Below are 16,332 nucleotides of genomic sequence, written 5' to 3'. Positions count from 1 at the left end.
TCTATTTGGCTTTAGGAAGCAAATGAGTTTTCCTGTTCAGTTTCAGTTCTGTTCATTATTGGTCAAATAATGATTGTTTCCTTGCCCAAGCCCATCCGAGATCATGTTGGTAACAAAAGCCAGCCAGCCCAACCTTAAATCTTTGCCTCTGGAAATCTAGACCTAAATGGGCCCCAATATTTTTTGTAAGACATGAGAAAATTAAAAAAAAAAAAAAAACTTTTTTTTCCTATTTGGAATTTTAGCAGCATACACAAGTCATATGTGCTTGCTGTACTAGACAAGAGGGAAAATGCGTGCCCAAACACTTCTCACAACTCAGGTACACTGTCACGCACCCACCTCTAATGGTTACGTGAGACTGCCTCATGGCGCTCAGAGGCCAACCTAAATGAAGGGCTTCACCACCTGAGAATTTCTCTACTACAGCAACTTACAGCATCAGGAGTGTGAGACCCTGAGGAAGGGGCAGGAGTGTTTACCACTGAAGTTCATATTTATTCTCAAATGTCCTGCCTTATGAAAGCAGCTTATTTTTTACACCAATGTCATGTCCTCAAAATAAAAGTTGAAATTCATTTATTTTCATGAAACTTAAGCACCTAGGTCAATAAATTAGAATATAAATGTTCTATAAGAGTCTTTTATACCACGAGGTATGTGTTGGTCTTCAATAGTGACTTTTCTGTCCATTTCACCACACGAAAGCAGCTCGCTCTCGTAGCATGCGGACACCAAAGCGCTGCCACTCTCTCTGATAAATCCACAGCTCCTGTGTCGTATCTAAACAAGCCAACACTGCCCCTCCTTTCCATGCAATCAGCCGGGGATCCATGTCCTAGAGAAGTGATAAACAAAGATATTTAGCGTAAGCAGACAAGACATACACTTAATCATTTACTTGAATTTGGGGGTAGAAAAAACCCTGAGTCAATATGTAATAAGCCAGATTTTCAACTTGCATTAAAGATCCATGAAAGACCCATGAACTACAGACATCTATTTCAACTCATGAGAAAAGTTTTTAGTTTTTATTATTGAAGATGCTACTATTCACTATTACTACACAAATAATCCCTATAGGCAAGAACACATGTAAGGAAATAACTTGTTTTGAAGTTTGAGTGGAATAAATATATCCCATAATCTCTTCCTCAGAATTAAAATTAAACAAACATATTCCCAGGAATTGTTAGTGAGAATAATAAAATACAAACACAATCTGTTTCTAAATTCCTGCATTTATGGTTTCCAAAATAGTTCAAACCAAAAAGATCCTTGAAGACCACCTGGTCCAGAGACCAGCAGGAGATTCTTAATGTGAAAGAGATAAAAATGGAATTGTTATATACAATGGAATATTAGCCATAAAAAGGAATGAAACTGAGCTGTATGTAATAAGGTGGCTAGACCTAAAGACTGTCATACAGAGCGAAGTAAGCCAGAAAAACAAATATTGTATGCTAACTCATATATGGAATCTAAAAAAATGGTACTGATGAACCCAGTGACAGGGCAAGAATAAAGATGCAGATGTAGAGAATGGACTTGAGGACATGGGGTTGGAGCGGGGGCCAAAGGGGAAGCTGGGACGAAGTGAGAGAGTAGCATAGACATATATACACTACCAACTGTAAAACAGATAGCCAGTGGGAAGTTGCTGTATAACAAAGGGAGATCAACTTGATGATGGGTGATGCCTTAGAGGGCCAGGATAGGGAGGGTAGGAGGAAGTCGCAGGAGGGAGGGGATATGGGGATATATGTATAAATACAGCTGATTCACTTTGGTGTACCTCAAAAACTGGCACAACAGTGTAAAGCAATTATATTCCAATAAAGAGCTAAAAAAAAAAATGGAATTGTTCTGGCTGACAGCGTGAGAAAAGTCTTCTCCTTGCCCCACCCAGTCCTTTGACAAAGGCGGAAGTCAGTCATGCTAGTTTGGAGCGCACAGCAAGGACTAAAAGCCAGTAATCCAGTCCCCTAGACCAGAGCTCCTTTCATCACATCTGTGACCTGCTGAAAGCAATTTTTGCACTTGCTCCAAGCCCTCAAAAACTCCCCAGACACAAACCCACGCCTCCCAGAATTTTCTCTGTCCACATACATTACAACTGGAAATAATCAACGCTGTTTCACTGGCAGAGTACAACCTGCATCGTGTACCTTGGGCCTTGTGATCACATCCACATTTTCAATAATTCGCCTGAATGAAGGTGGCATTTTATTGAGAATTCTGTGCTGCAGAAATTCTTGAGCTTTATGAAACATCAAACCACCTCCCACCACCAGGATGGAGCTGTACATCTTCTTTTTGGTTTCATCAGATGCTGAAAAGACAGTGAAATCCCTTCCACACTTTTTCTCCATATCCACCACCACCCTAGGCCAAGCCACCATTATCTCTTGCTTGGATAACTGCAGGAGCCTTCTCAAAGCTCTCTCTCTAACCCATCCTCGACAGTGCTACAATGCAGCCAGAGGAACCTTGCAAAACACAAACGTGAGCATGTTGCTATCGCCACCCACCAACCCACTACTAGCAGAATTAGGACCAAAACCTCTAAGGGGGCCTACGAAGTCCAACGTGGTGTGTAATCACCGCTTGCCACAGCCTCACCCTGCATCCTGCTTCCCAGCCACTGGCTTTCACACAGGCTTCTTTGTCTACCTGGAATGCCACCTGATCTGTGACAAGGTTAACAATCCACTCTCCCCTAGATCCCTCTCTCTCAAGTGGCTCTTCCTCAAGAAAGGCTTCCCTGCCTTCCACCCTCCACACCTCCTCCTGAGTAAAAACCCCCTATTAAATCCCTCAATCAGAAACTCTCACAGTCAGTACCCTTCAGTTCAATTTTGTAGCACCTACCACAGTTGTAATTTCACCTTTGTGTGGTAATTGACTTGTTTTGGTCTCTTCTACTAGGCTCCAAGCTCAATGAGGCCAGGAACCAGATGCTAACACCTGACAATGTAGGTGCTCAATAGTTTTTGAATGAACATGCTGCAGGGCAAAACTACATCCTAGCCTGAACCCTGTAGTTGCTCTCTCCCGGCTCCCCAGATGTGCTTACAACAACAGTCTATGCTATGGAGGATGGCTTTATCCAGGCCCAGGGCTTTCCCTTCAAACAGCGAGATGGCAGTCTTCCTGGACATCAGTGCAGTGAGAGCCTCCTCAGAATCATTGCCAGCCATCAAGCAGTCTCCCTGGGAGGATCCCAAATCCACCTCCTGGGAATGCAGTCTTTCTGGAAGATCAGAGCACTGGCCACGAAGATCCCCTTCAAATCCAATGGGTTTGGATGCAGACTTTCGGTCAGCAGTAGCTTTTGCAGACTTTAAATCAATCAAAAGGAGAATCAAATGGATGGTAAGACTATGACAGAACACTGTTGATGTTCCCCAGCTAGAATCCCCCCTCCCTACTCCACTACTCTACACTCTATAAATAAATAAAGGCCTGTCACTGTGCTGTAGAGAGGAAACACACCACAGTATATGACCAAGCACCGGGTCCCCACCCCTGGATACCTGGGAGTGAGGGGTGCTGTGCAGAAGATGAGGACGCGCTGACAATTCCAAAACAATCATGGACAGGCAGGGCGTATCACAGAACTTTACTCTTACTGGTTGGACTTTAAGACTGAAATGTCAATGTAGATGAACTTTTTCCCCCTGAGTTTTTAAGTGTATTTAGTTCAGTGGAATTCTTAGGCCAGTGGCTGTTATGGGTCCTCATTTTCAGACTTTATCTAAGCAGCTCATGCTCAGCTTTTGGACGGGAACAAAGACTAGAAAAGGTTTTTGCCCTTTTCTCTCCATCATGAGCTGCTGTTTCATTAGCAGATAAGAGCTTTAATTTGTGCCCCTGAGTCAGACATCCTATAACTAAGATCAGCTTTAGACAAAAAAAATTCAGCTCGTTGCCCATGCCACCCACCTTTCACGTGATAATTTAAAAATAGGTGAGATTTTACTGAAACTACTACTGGATAAATATTCAAAAGTATTTTTTTAGATAAAGTATTATATATAAAGTATATAAATGACACACCCCAAAAGGGAAGTATCTTCATTAAATTAACTTTTAATGTTAATTTAATACCAGCGTGGAATGGTATTCCGAAAATTGATGTTTGCTGAATAAAGAAATCTGTCATCTGGATATTAATGCAGATTTCATTTCATCTATAGTCCTAAAAACAGTATCAACTTTAGTATACTGTCAGATTGCAGCCACTGCAATGACCTGTCAATTACGGGCAAACTTCTCCTACAGGGACGAAACCGTCTCCTCTCACACAGAAGTACCACAGACCTGCTCCTGCTTGCTCTGCGTGGCCAGCAGGTAATGTTCATCATGAGGGTCCTCAGGGTCACCCTGGGATCTGTGCTGCAAAGTTGTCATTTTCTGTCCAACGATTCCAAAGGTTGCTGGGTAAAACAAAGCCATCGGAGCCTGTGCATGGAAGGAAAAGAATGACCAATTGAGGATACTGCCTTCTGAAAAAACTGACCCATTAAATAAATTTTGTTCTTTCAAAAACAAAACTGGCAGATCAGATCCTGTAAGTTAGACTGAGTAAGCATTCTCTTTTGGAAGTAACATTATTTCTTCAATGCATGAGAGGCCAAGAAACTCACTTGTCATCAAGTTAAATGGATGATATAACACCAGAAATCCCAAAGTATATGTAAAAAAAAGTGCCTAGTAATCTACTTTATAATTTCCTAGTAAGGGGACTTACCTGGTGGCACAGTGGTTAAGACTCTGCACTACCAATGCAGGGGGCTCGGGTTTGATCCTTGGTCAGGGAACTAGATCCCACACCCATGTGGCAACTAAGAGTTTGCATGCCACAACTAAGGAGCTCACCGGTTGCAACTAAGACCCAGAGCAACCAAATAAATAAAAATAAATAATAATAACTTCCTAGTAAGAATGGCGCCTCTCTCTAAATAACAACTCATCACACAGTGGCTAATTAAAAACATGGCTCAGATCTGTTCTAATCTGCACTCTATCCACGGTTTAAATGTTGGCTTAGCAGCTAATATACAACCAGTTGACATTCTGACCTCATGAGGTTTCCAGCAAGTACATATTCTCTCAGTCTGATTGAACCTGGCTGCCTTTCTTTCTACCCATGGAAATATATACCCATGTTACCTGGAGTTTTTCATCTCCTAATCGAAACTGGTAAAGAAGGGCAGGGGAATCTGGATGTCGAATCTGAAATTCATGGTCCTGAAGTCCAGAGATATCCTGATTCCAGGAAAAGATGCGGTCAGTGAATCAGCAAAAGTGTACGCAAACTCTTTAAACGCTGCCTAAATCTCACCTATAAAAGGGCTGCCCTACAACTTTCTACCACTGCCACTGGAATTTAATAAAACAAGAGTTCAGCTGTACCTTGCTTCTCATTCAACATTTCTGAAGTTTCCACTATGCGCGTTTTTGTTTTCTTCATTATCAACACACACCAATACAATGTCCAAACCAATAAGCAAATTCCCTCAGTAACTGGGAAATGTTACTCTGTCTTATGTTTCTCAAAAAATTTTTTATTCAGAATTACATTACTTGGAAAAGGTTTAAAAGGGGGAAAAAGGGTTTAAAACAAATAGCATAAAAAGGCAGCAATTCATATACAGCAATGACTAAATGCAGACTGTTCACAATACTAAGAAAATGCTTCAAATGATACCGTTTTAGTAACTGTCTATACCTCTGTACTTACCTGCTACTATTCATTACACCTAAAGGTTTATCTTTATCCTTTATTAGAAATGATCATAGATCCTAAGGAGAGAGAAATCTGCTAAACTCTCTTAAACAGACTGTGTTTTCCAGAGTCTGAGACACATCCGTACAGCTCTAACCTTACCAAAAAATTCTCTCACCCCTCAAGAGCTTCAGCCTCAAGGCTTTATCAACTTGGGTTGAACAGGCAGAATACAACTGAATTTTTAATTATCTTTAAATATCTTCAATTTTTTCTGAAAACAAAAATAATCAGCAATTTTGATTTTGCTCCCACCTGATCTAAATGACAAAAAGTCTCTTTAAGGTGCTGCAGAAGAAGGCAATCCATTTTATTTGTCAGCTGGCATTCTCTATAAGGGAACCCAGCTCGCTGCATCAGCCAGTAAAAACATCTTGACACATCAGATCCACCATATGCCAGACAGAGGCTAGAGTTAAGAGAAAAGGGCAGATGGGTAACCTGTCAATTAAGAAGGTGCAAAGGGTGTTCCAAAAACTCAATAAGGTACAGTAAAACAACGCCAAGTTTCAAGAAATGTAGAGATAAATTAAAGAATGAAAGGACGGAATGGATGTCAGGGAGGGAGAAAGGAAACCAGCCAAAAAGCAGTGGTGAGCATCTAGAAGCAAAAAATGCTATTCACAAAAAATGTCTAAGAAGCAGAATACATTAAATCTAGCTCATTTCCAAGTCCACATGTGTAGCATATAATAGCTGTTTGTCGTCTATGCTCACCAGCACATAGAAATGGCAGACAGTGACACCATAAGACAAACTTATGGGAGAAAATCTTAGAGAACACTCTCCACTAACAATGTTTCTACGATTTGCAAAGATCACTGCTGTGTTGTTTTAGGGTCCAGTGTTTTCTCCATACTTTGAGAACCAACAACATTAGGTATTACAAATGGATAAGCCCAAACAACTCAATCTGGGTTTGAGAATACACTGTAACTTGGGGTGGGAGGTAACAGATTAACCTTTCTCATGGACTGCTTGGACCCTTTTTAAAATTTGTTTCTATACCTTAAGAGTCAAACTACCTATGTGAGTGACAGGAAGAATTAAAGCACCCTAAAGAAGCCAGGCTGGAAGCACAAAATGCTGCAGAGAACTGGTATGTGCACTATCTGAGTGTGCTCACCTGTGCTGGGCTTGCCTCAAAATACACAAGCAGCAACCCTGCTTCTGCTAGTTATTTTATTAACTCTTCTATCAGTGCTGACACAATGAAGGGACTTGACCACCATAAAGTCACTCCTCACTCACCAAAAACAATTATGACAAAAAAAGCAAATACTCAAAATGCTAGCTAGCTAGAGAACTCAGACCTGAAAACCTATTTTCTCCTATATGACTTGCCCAAATAAAGCTTTGCTGTGTGACTGGTATCTCTCTGCCACACCACAGTGAAAGACACAGAGCTAACATACACACTTCCTCTGTGGGAAAGCACACAACACACACTAGGGCTTTCAGGAGCTGCTGATGTGAACTCAGAGAGCTCCAATGGGAAGGGTAAAATTGGCTGTTTATAGCCTTGTTAGAATTTGAACTTCCACAATCTTGCTGGTTTCATGTGAAAAATTTGAATATATAATTCTTTGAAAAAACTTCTAACTCATGATGCTTTTAGGTGAACAGGCTTCATGGGGAGAAGGAGCAGGGAATACTTCCTCCCAAGCTCCTCACCGAGTGTTCCGATGAGAGACCCCATCCTCCACACAGCACACACTTGTCTTTTGGTCTCCAACATCTACAATACATGTGCTACTTAAACCACTTCCATAGGTGGCACACACAGACTCCTGATGGACCACGATCCCTGAAAAACAAAAGGCAGAGGGGTTGATCAGCTGGGGAAGAGGAAAGATCCTACAACAAATACTCAATTAAAGTCTAGGAACCTCCAGGCAAGCATACAAGCATCACTAACCCTCCCAGAATAAGCATTTCGACACAGCAGTGAATTAGATTAACTTTTTCAGGGAAAAACAAAAACAATCTCATTTCAGGCAGATTTCACTGGAATATCAGACATACCTGAAAAACCCATCTTCATTAGGATCATATTCACTAATTCTTTCACATGCTGTTTATTATAGATATCAGGAATTAACAAGATACATCTATAATACTAAAAGTAAGAACAAAGATAAAAATAGAAAATGGTTAATACTCAGGTCAAAGTAAAATTCACCACACTTGTCTTCAGAGAGGACTCTCTGTAAAGGAGTAAGTAGCAGCAATGGCTGGAGGCCCAAAATAAAAGCGCAAAGCTCTCTGCTATCTTTTAGGTTTTATGAAAAAAACAAGAACAGAAAATGTTGAAGTTTTGTGGGTCTTCCCTTTGAATTACTTAAAACTTGCAAAATGAAAAATAAGACAACTGACATGTCCGAAAAAGGTCCAGAGAGAAGGCATAAATATGAGCAAGCTTGCTGACTGCATAGCAGTAGAGAGAAACACGAAGACCAGACAAAATGAGAAAAAAAGAAAGCACCAGAGGGGAATTCAGTGAAGGAAAAAAAGATATCCTTAACAGCTTAAGGTCAAGTAGGCTTCAAGGACACTGTCTTACAAACAAATGAGTATAGTGTACTTTTATTGACCAAGAATCTTAAAAACAATCCAATACCTGAGAATTTTAGTTTACCTTTAAATCTTTCAGTGGGATTTCCAAGTATTTTTGTATAGCATGAGACCATATTACTTCAATATCTGCCAGAACAGCTGTAAGGGAGCCCCCAGGTCCTGGATGAATATTTAACTGGCCTCTTCTGATAGGCCAGTGAATATTGTAACAGTCCAAAGGGTTAACATACAGGGCCTGGAAAAGACAGGGAGATGAATACATTGTTAAAACACTTCTCTCAGGGTTTTCTAGATTCACATTCAAAAACCTAAGGCCAGGAGTTATCATTAACATATGTTGACTGTTCTAATGTTGAGAGTGGAGTATCTAACACCTCAGGAGCCAGTATGAATATCTGGTCCTCAGGGTAGGATTACAGAATGCTAAGAAACTTCCAGAACTGGGTGGCAAAGCAAATTAATTTTATAAATAGGATCCAGGTTTTCTTCCATTTCATTGTGAAGAAGTTTCCTACCTCTTCTCCTACCAAAAACTCAGGGTGATGAGATGTGTTTGTCCACTTATTTCCAGAGCAGTGATCTAAAATCGCAGGTCGCATCTGCTTGTTGTAGGAACGTGCCTGAAACAAAAAAGCATCAGAAAAGTCTTTAAATCCATGCAAGAAAAAAAAGGGGTTCTCCTCTTTTCTCCTCTCTCACATACCAGATACAGTGGCAAATTTTAATCATAAATCCAAAATATGTGACAAAATATTGATTGGTCACAAGTGGATTCTCCTGCCCTTTTCCACAATCTTGATTTTTACTGTATTCTGCTGAAAGTTGAATATAGATTTATATATCACAGACTCACATCCATTCCTAGCAGTACTGGTTTATCACATTAAAATGACAAATGTAGTAAGAATACAGCTTCCCATCAAGATCCTGGAATTACATGCTTAAGACTCTCAGGTACACTAAATTTTTATCAACTTGATATAAGAAACACCACCTTACAAATTATTTGGCTTGCCTAGACATTTGTGACACCAATTCAAAATTCTGTAGGTGGTTAAGAATGGTTTTTCTTCCTTTTTAAAGGAAATCCCATCTTTAAATTGCATAATGAAATAGAGAGCACACACGAATGGTTACGACATAATAGCAGTGGTCAAAAAATGAATCTGAAGAAAGAGTTGAGACCGAACCTGCTCAGGGGACACAGGAATGCGTCTTGTACCATTTGACATCTTTTTAGACCATATTGCTTGATCCACCATTTTAAGGCCATTTTGTCTTTGTTCGTTACTTTCAGGTTTCTGGAGAAAAAGGACAGAGATGAACAGTATAAAGGATTTAGTGAAAAGGAGAAAGAAATGGCAAAATACTAATTTAATCCAGCAAGAACAAATACTCCCTCATCAACAAGTAGCATGTCCTTCACCTCTGTCACATGTATTAATCTTAAGAATTCAAAATAATATTTTTATTATTTGTAAATAAAAAAATCAGGAAAGAGCCATCACCCTAAGCCAACTATTTGCAAAACTCTATAACTTCAAGTGACTTTTAACTGATATCAGAGCATAGCTACTTTATATTTACAAAATATTTCAGAGACTCTTCCATATATCTATATAATCTTGTTTACAATTTTATAACACTTTTATTCCTTCATGTGTTATTTCACTTAATTAGAGTATTCAAGTTATTGTGATACTGCAAAGAACTGTAACTATTTTTATAAAATATTTTGTGCTTTCCATTTTTATTCCTGAGATTTAGTCCCTAAAATATTATTGTAAGATTCAAAGATACAAGCGAATTTTAGATTCTTACACTGTCAAGTTATACTTAAGCTTAGAAATGGACTTGAGAGTCTGCTAGTTATGCTAAAAAATGGAACCCTAACGCTTACTATCAGAATTATAGAAACTGCAAGTTCCTAAAACTACCCTTGATTTAAAACTTAAAAGTGGATTACAATGAAATACACATATTTTACACCCATCACAAAAATTTTTCCTGTCAATTATCACTTGCAAAATAGGATGCTTACAGCATCCTGATGCTTACTCCAAGGAAATACTATTTTTCCCTTTAAATTATGATTTGATCTAAGATTGTAATGAGTGCTTGTAATGAGTGCTTATTGTAGCAATTCAATTCGCTAGATTGAAAATGTGAGCTCAGTTTAAGCTCTAAGTACCAGGAAGAGAAAATATGGCAGTCAGTTAATAGACATCTGGATGCATCATTTTAAGAGACTGACAATTCTGTATCTTCCACCAAAGATGATCTTCATCAATACCCAATTCATCCTGATGGGTTAAAAAAAATTAGATTTACTTTTGTTATAATTATTTCTGTACAATCTAAAATTGTTAGTTCAGATAAAAAATGGTATTTGTAACCCTGAATGATGTCATTATTTCAAAATAATGGTTTAAAGCTATAAAGATGTTGTTCAAGATTATGGTGTACACTGAATATCTAAGCCTTCCCAAGAAGACAACCCTGGACTTTCTCTCCAGGTCCTACATTTCTTCTGTGTGTGTGTTGGGGGGGGGGGGGGGGGGGGGTCGGGGTTGGCCACACTGCAGGGCTTGTGGGATCTTAGTTCCCTGACCAGGTATTGAACCTGGACCCTCAGCAGCAAAAGCAGGGAGTCCTAACCACTGGAACGCCAGCGAATTCCCTCCTGGTCCTCCATTTCTGACTTACATTTAGTCCCTCCCTTAGGAGCCAGTTGTCCTTGTACAGGGGCTGCCCTTGTTGTTTGTGTCTTCGTGCAATGACATGAGGAATGCTGGCAGGAAGTGTGTCTGTGGCTCGACCAATCCTCAGAGTTGTTGAACCTGGATGTATGACAACGATGAAGTTGCTCTGAATTTGCTGCAAATATAAAACATAGGAATATGACCTTAGTAAATGACATGCAGGTAACAAGTTAAATAACATAGAGGTAACAAGCTAGACTAAGAAGTTAGTTTCCTGTAATGACTATCAGACCCAAAGGTCTCAAAATAATTTAGTAAAGTGAGTTCTCTGCGAGGCATCCAAATACTGCTCTCTGCCTGAATGTAAACTCTTTGTATCTGTTTGCAAATGATCTGACTCATGGTACACAGGTCAACAAATATTTGTTTAAATGAATGAAATTCTAAGCACCCAGTGCAATTCAAGCTACAATTTGGGGGAATTTCTGTGCCAATCACTGTGGGTACAATGGTGACCAGGACAAAGTCCCGACCACTAGAGAACTTTCCATTTATTGGAGAACACAGTTAAACAAGGAGTAAGAGTGTGGGGAATACCATGACTCGAGAAGTGCTGGGTTCCCTAAATCTGAATCACCCAAAGATCCTTCTTAAAATAAAGCAAAACAAAACCCTAAGGCTTCACTACAAATTTTCTGATTCAGAATCTCCAGGGAGAGAGTGCCTAGGAATCTGCAATTTAGAAAAGCTCCTGAGGTAATCAGTATGCTCGCTCAGATGTGACAACACTAGCTGAGAAGGGAAGGGAAGAAATTAATTTAAGAACAGAATCACTGTTTGGCAGTGCTGGAAAGTAAGGCTTTATACATGAACACCTTCCGAGAATGTGCATAAACTATAGTTTGGTCACTGTTTTTTAAATACCTTACCCTTACTGCTTCTGTGCTATTTACCTGATGTGGAAAAAGGTCGGGGTTAAAGAGCCAGAGTTCACAACTCTATCCTCACAGATCAAAAAGCTCTGCTGCATTTCACCACCCATTCTTGGAGACAGTGAACGAAGACTGATAAAGCAGCACAAATCAGGACAGTGGAGTAATGACTGTGGGGTTTTAGATCTGTAGTTCTCAAGAGGGCGGAATATAACCTGAATCACTGGGGAACCTTTACCACATAAACCTGTTGAGGGACCCAGAGTTTCAGTAGGGAGTGGGGGAAAAAGGGACTCCAACAATCCCTTTGACGACAGGATGCCTCTGTTGAGAATCACCATTCCAACGTGACTCCTAAGTCAGCACCTACTTTGCTCTGCCCTTAAGCTATAGTTGTGTTTTCTTGGCACACCCCCATTTAAACCATTTCTATAACTTGCCAGTAAGATACAGTCCAGAACCTCCAAGATCAAGACCCTGCCTATTCCTCTAGATTTGCTCTAGAACCACTTCCTTTTCAGTCCTTTAATCTTCCCAATCCAGATGTCTCCTAATTTTAGTTTACCTTCACAAAGGCAATTCCCTTTGCCTGCAATGTTCTTTTTCCCTGCTAAATATTTTTCTTTCTTTCTTTTTTAAATCAATGATCTTAGTATGTTGTACCTTATTTTCCTTTTTTAGGAGTTCATTTCTTTTTCATTTATTTATTTATTTCTTTATTGCCTGTGTTGGGTCTTCGTTGCTGCATACAGGCTTTCTCTAGTCGTGGCGAGCGGGGGCTACTCTCTGTTGCAGTGCACAGGCTTCTCATTGCTGTGGCTTCTCTTGTTGCAGAACACAACTCTAAGCTCTAGGCGGGCAGGCTTCAGTAGCTGCAGCACGTGGGCTCAACTGTTGCAGCTCTCGGGCTCTACAGTGCAGGCTTACTAGTTGTGGCACACAGGCCCAGTTGTTCCTCGGCACGTGGGATCTTCCCAGACCAGGGATCAAGCTCGTGCCCCCCACACTGGCAGCGGAATCTCAACCACTGGGCCACCAGGGAAGTCCCTCCCTGTTAAATCTAACTCCTCTCTTCCGGTCTGAAGTTAAATGTCATCAGACCAGGTTTGTCCCCCTGCAATAAAATATAATGGCACCCCTCCTTTCCATGACACTTACCATTCTTGTAATGATTTACTGTCTTCTCTCCCAGAAGATAAAACCTTCACATGAGGGACTACTACTGTCTTGTTCACTACTCTGTACACCCAGTGCTCGGCATACAGGAGCCTAGTAGGTATCTGTTGAATGCCCATGGCACCACTCTCACATGGCCTGGTGCTATGCAGCTTGCTTCTCAAGCTTTTGTGTGCTACGGCAGACAACGTTAATCTAGCAGAGGAAGTTAAACAGATGAGGCTGTTTGCCATCAGGGACACCTGTACCTCATTAACAGTACACAGGCTGCAGCACACTGACTGGGAAGCTCTGGGGTAGTAAATGCAGTTTTCCAAAGTGTAGACAAGTAGTTTTTAATAATTACATATTTATTTTAACATATTAGGAAATAACTGGCCAGTACATTCTACACATCATTTCCTGGACATTACTGCTTAGGATAAAACAGTAAAAAAAAAAAGTTGCTCAGCAAATAATGTAGACGTGCCACAGAGGATATGAAAAAACCAAAAGGTGTTACGTGACTGACTGAAGTTAAGCAAATATTGCTATAGTGGTTAAGGGCCCAGGCTCTGGATTCACAGAACTGGCTTGAAATTCAGACTGTGCCACCCCCTTGCTCTGGATGAAGTTCCTACCTCAGAGAGCTATTGTGAGGACTAAATGAGTTAATCATATAGCTCAGAGTCTGGCTAGCTCTTCCAAAGTTCTCCATTCCCTTCAGAAGAGGCCAGGCTCTGGCTTATACGACCCACATGATGCCCCCTCCCCCAGCCCCCGTTAAGATCTCCAGTCTTATCTCTTGCTCCTCTTTTTCCTCAATTCCAGACACCTCCACCTCCAACATTTCATATCCTTCCTTGGCCCAGGTCTCTTCCACGCTGTTCTTCTGCCCTCACATTCCCCCAACTCCTAATCATCCTTTAGGTCTTTGTCCAGGTGTCACTTCCATTGAAGAAACTGTCCCAGAACATCAGGGCTGGAAAAGGCACCTGCTGTGTGTACCTAACCATCCAGTCTGCCCCCTCAACTAATTGGCAGGAAGGTGACAGCCCTGTGCTGGTCTCATGGCCCGAAAGGCTGGGGCTCGCACAGCGGCTGGTGGAGTCGGGCGGTGCTGACGCAGTCAGTGACCTGGCCGTCGGCACTGTGCCCTCGGAACGAGCGGGCAACAACCCCCCGCACCACCCACTTGGGTGGGGGCCCGAGGCCTCGCGTGGCTCGCCCGTCTCCCCGCCCCGGCCCGGAAGCCGAATCCGAGGCCCGCCCCCGGCGCCTCACCTCCTGCAGCGACTCCGGCACCAGCGCGGGCACGATGGGTCGCTTCACGCCGCGCTGCTCCTTCTCTTTTTCCCCGCCCTTCTCTTTCCCGTTCTCCGCGTCCCCCTTCTCCGCCTGGGTCATCTCGGCTGCCGGCGCCCCTCCAGCCGCTAGCCTCAGGGACGGGACGCGACGCGACCTCCAGGGACGGCCTCAGCGCAGGCGCAACCTCTCGGCCGACTGCCCACGATCAAGATGGCCGCCGGGAGTCGGCCAAGAGCATTCCGGGAAAGCGGAAGTGCCCGGAGGAGGGTGAGGCTGGGAGGGCGGTGGGGTTGGGCGGATGTTACTGTGATTGGTCCTGGCTGCAGCACGCCCGCAACCTACTAGTGTTTTGTTTTGCGTGCTTGATGTGGAGCAGCTGGTAACTAGCCTCTCATCTCGTGCTCACACCATACGTAATTCTAGTTCTCCTCGTACTTCACTGGCCATGCTCAGTCCGGCCTCTGATACTAGGTTTCTCTGGAATTAGGGCTTCTCTCTACACACTCCTTGGATGACTTTATCCAGTTTCATGCCTTTAGATATGAAGATAACTCCCAAATATGTATTTCCTGTTTGGATCTCTCCCCGATAACCAGCTTCTTATTTAGTATCTCCACGTAGATGTCTTACAAGGCATTGTAAACTTAAATGTATCTAAAATGGAACTCTTGATCCCCACCTCCCCCCAAAAATCTATTCCCACTTTCACCATCCTAAATTTCACTCTTCTACATCCAAACCCATCAGCAAATCCCGCAGTCTCTCAAATATGCCTTGAATGCATCCACTCTCCATTCCTACTGATACTACCTGATCCAATCTCACCTGGAACACCAGGACATCCTCTAAACCCAACTGCCTGCTTCCACTCTTATCCTCCTGTGATCTGGTTTTCATACAGACCAGCGTATTAATGCCACTACATCCCCATTTCCTGGCAAATAGAGTTGAATAAATACTTATAAATGGATTAAAAATGCTTTTACCTGAACACTTTGGTTTCAAAGACTGTTGAACACAAAGTAGAATTTTCTGTATTATTCATTTTTCCCATAAATATCTCCGTGCCTATTACATGTAGTCACTGTCCAAAGCACTGGGGTAAAGAAAACAAAATCCCTAACCTCCTAGAGCTTTCATGCTAGTGAAAGAATGAGAGTTAACAGCATTCAGATGGGGTTAAAGCCAATAGGCAGTATCTTAAGCAACGGTTTAGAATTAAAATTGGTAAAGACAGCATTGAAGTCCGTGATTTTAAAGACCACCTAGCAAATCTACATTTTATAGCTCAGGTTTGTTGGTTATAGCTTTACAAATAACCCTGATAATTACATTTGATAGCAAGTAAGACACACTGTATTAAAGATCCATGGGACAAAAAGGTTTTAAGATGAAAATTAATTCCAGAGCACAGATATCATATGCATACTACTGAAATAAATAGTGTGATTTATTTATAAATGAGAACAACAAAAAAAAACAGTATTTCATAAGTTGAAAAAGGTGACCCTCATAGTACTCAATACACAGCCTTTTATTTTTCTTCAAATTTGGAGCTTTTTGTGTTTTAATTATATAAAGATGAGAAGTCAGTCTTGTAACCTAAAAATATTTACTTATTAAAACTATATTAATACTTTCTTACACAATACAAAAAAGATGGGTCAAACGTGCATTTATAGAACTACGTGTCAGTCATGCCAGATCCCTGCAGGGGAAATTCCCAGCATGACCTCATTCATCTGTGAGGACACAGAGCAGTCCTTGTTGCAACACACACATTCATCAAACTTGTCCAGCATGGTTATTAGCACTCCATTTCTCGATGGTTTCCTTCTGCTATGAATGTGCATGTCCAGTTGTCTGC

The 16,332-nt window shown here is 41.4% G+C and overlaps 1 protein-coding gene across 3 annotated transcripts; it reads right to left on the bottom strand.

Annotated features, from left to right (window-relative positions):
- Window positions 1-487: 487 nt before the first annotated feature.
- ACTR8 (actin related protein 8) lies at window positions 488-14,687 on the bottom strand. 3 transcript variants are annotated; one of them, XM_057705790.1, is made up of 14 exons: window positions 14,442-14,541; window positions 11,075-11,208; window positions 10,560-10,671; window positions 9,559-9,669; window positions 8,884-8,988; window positions 8,430-8,603; window positions 7,817-7,910; window positions 7,466-7,598; window positions 6,047-6,200; window positions 5,176-5,271; window positions 4,324-4,464; window positions 3,077-3,341; window positions 2,169-2,332; window positions 488-838 (listed from the first exon to the last, which is right to left on the bottom strand). In XM_057705790.1, the coding sequence occupies exons 4-14, from the start codon at window positions 9,628-9,630 to the stop codon at window positions 695-697; spliced, it is 1,542 nt and encodes a 513-aa protein (XP_057561773.1). In that variant the 5' UTR covers window positions 9,631-9,669; window positions 10,560-10,671; window positions 11,075-11,208; window positions 14,442-14,541; the 3' UTR covers window positions 488-694. The 3 variants fall into 3 exon arrangements, with proteins under 3 accessions (XP_057561773.1, XP_057561770.1, XP_057561772.1); XM_057705787.1 differs by lacking the exon at window positions 10,560-10,671 and having other exon boundaries at window positions 11,075-11,245; window positions 14,442-14,687; XM_057705789.1 differs by lacking the exon at window positions 10,560-10,671 and having other exon boundaries at window positions 14,442-14,535.
- Window positions 14,688-16,332: the final 1,645 nt, after the last annotated feature.

Source organism: Hippopotamus amphibius, chromosome 13 (assembly GCF_030028045.1).
Source record: "Hippopotamus amphibius kiboko isolate mHipAmp2 chromosome 13, mHipAmp2.hap2, whole genome shotgun sequence".
NCBI lineage: Eukaryota > Metazoa > Chordata > Mammalia > Artiodactyla > Hippopotamidae > Hippopotamus > Hippopotamus amphibius.
The sequence above is the reverse complement of the archived record's forward strand: the minus strand, read 5'-3'. Positions and strand labels throughout refer to the sequence as shown.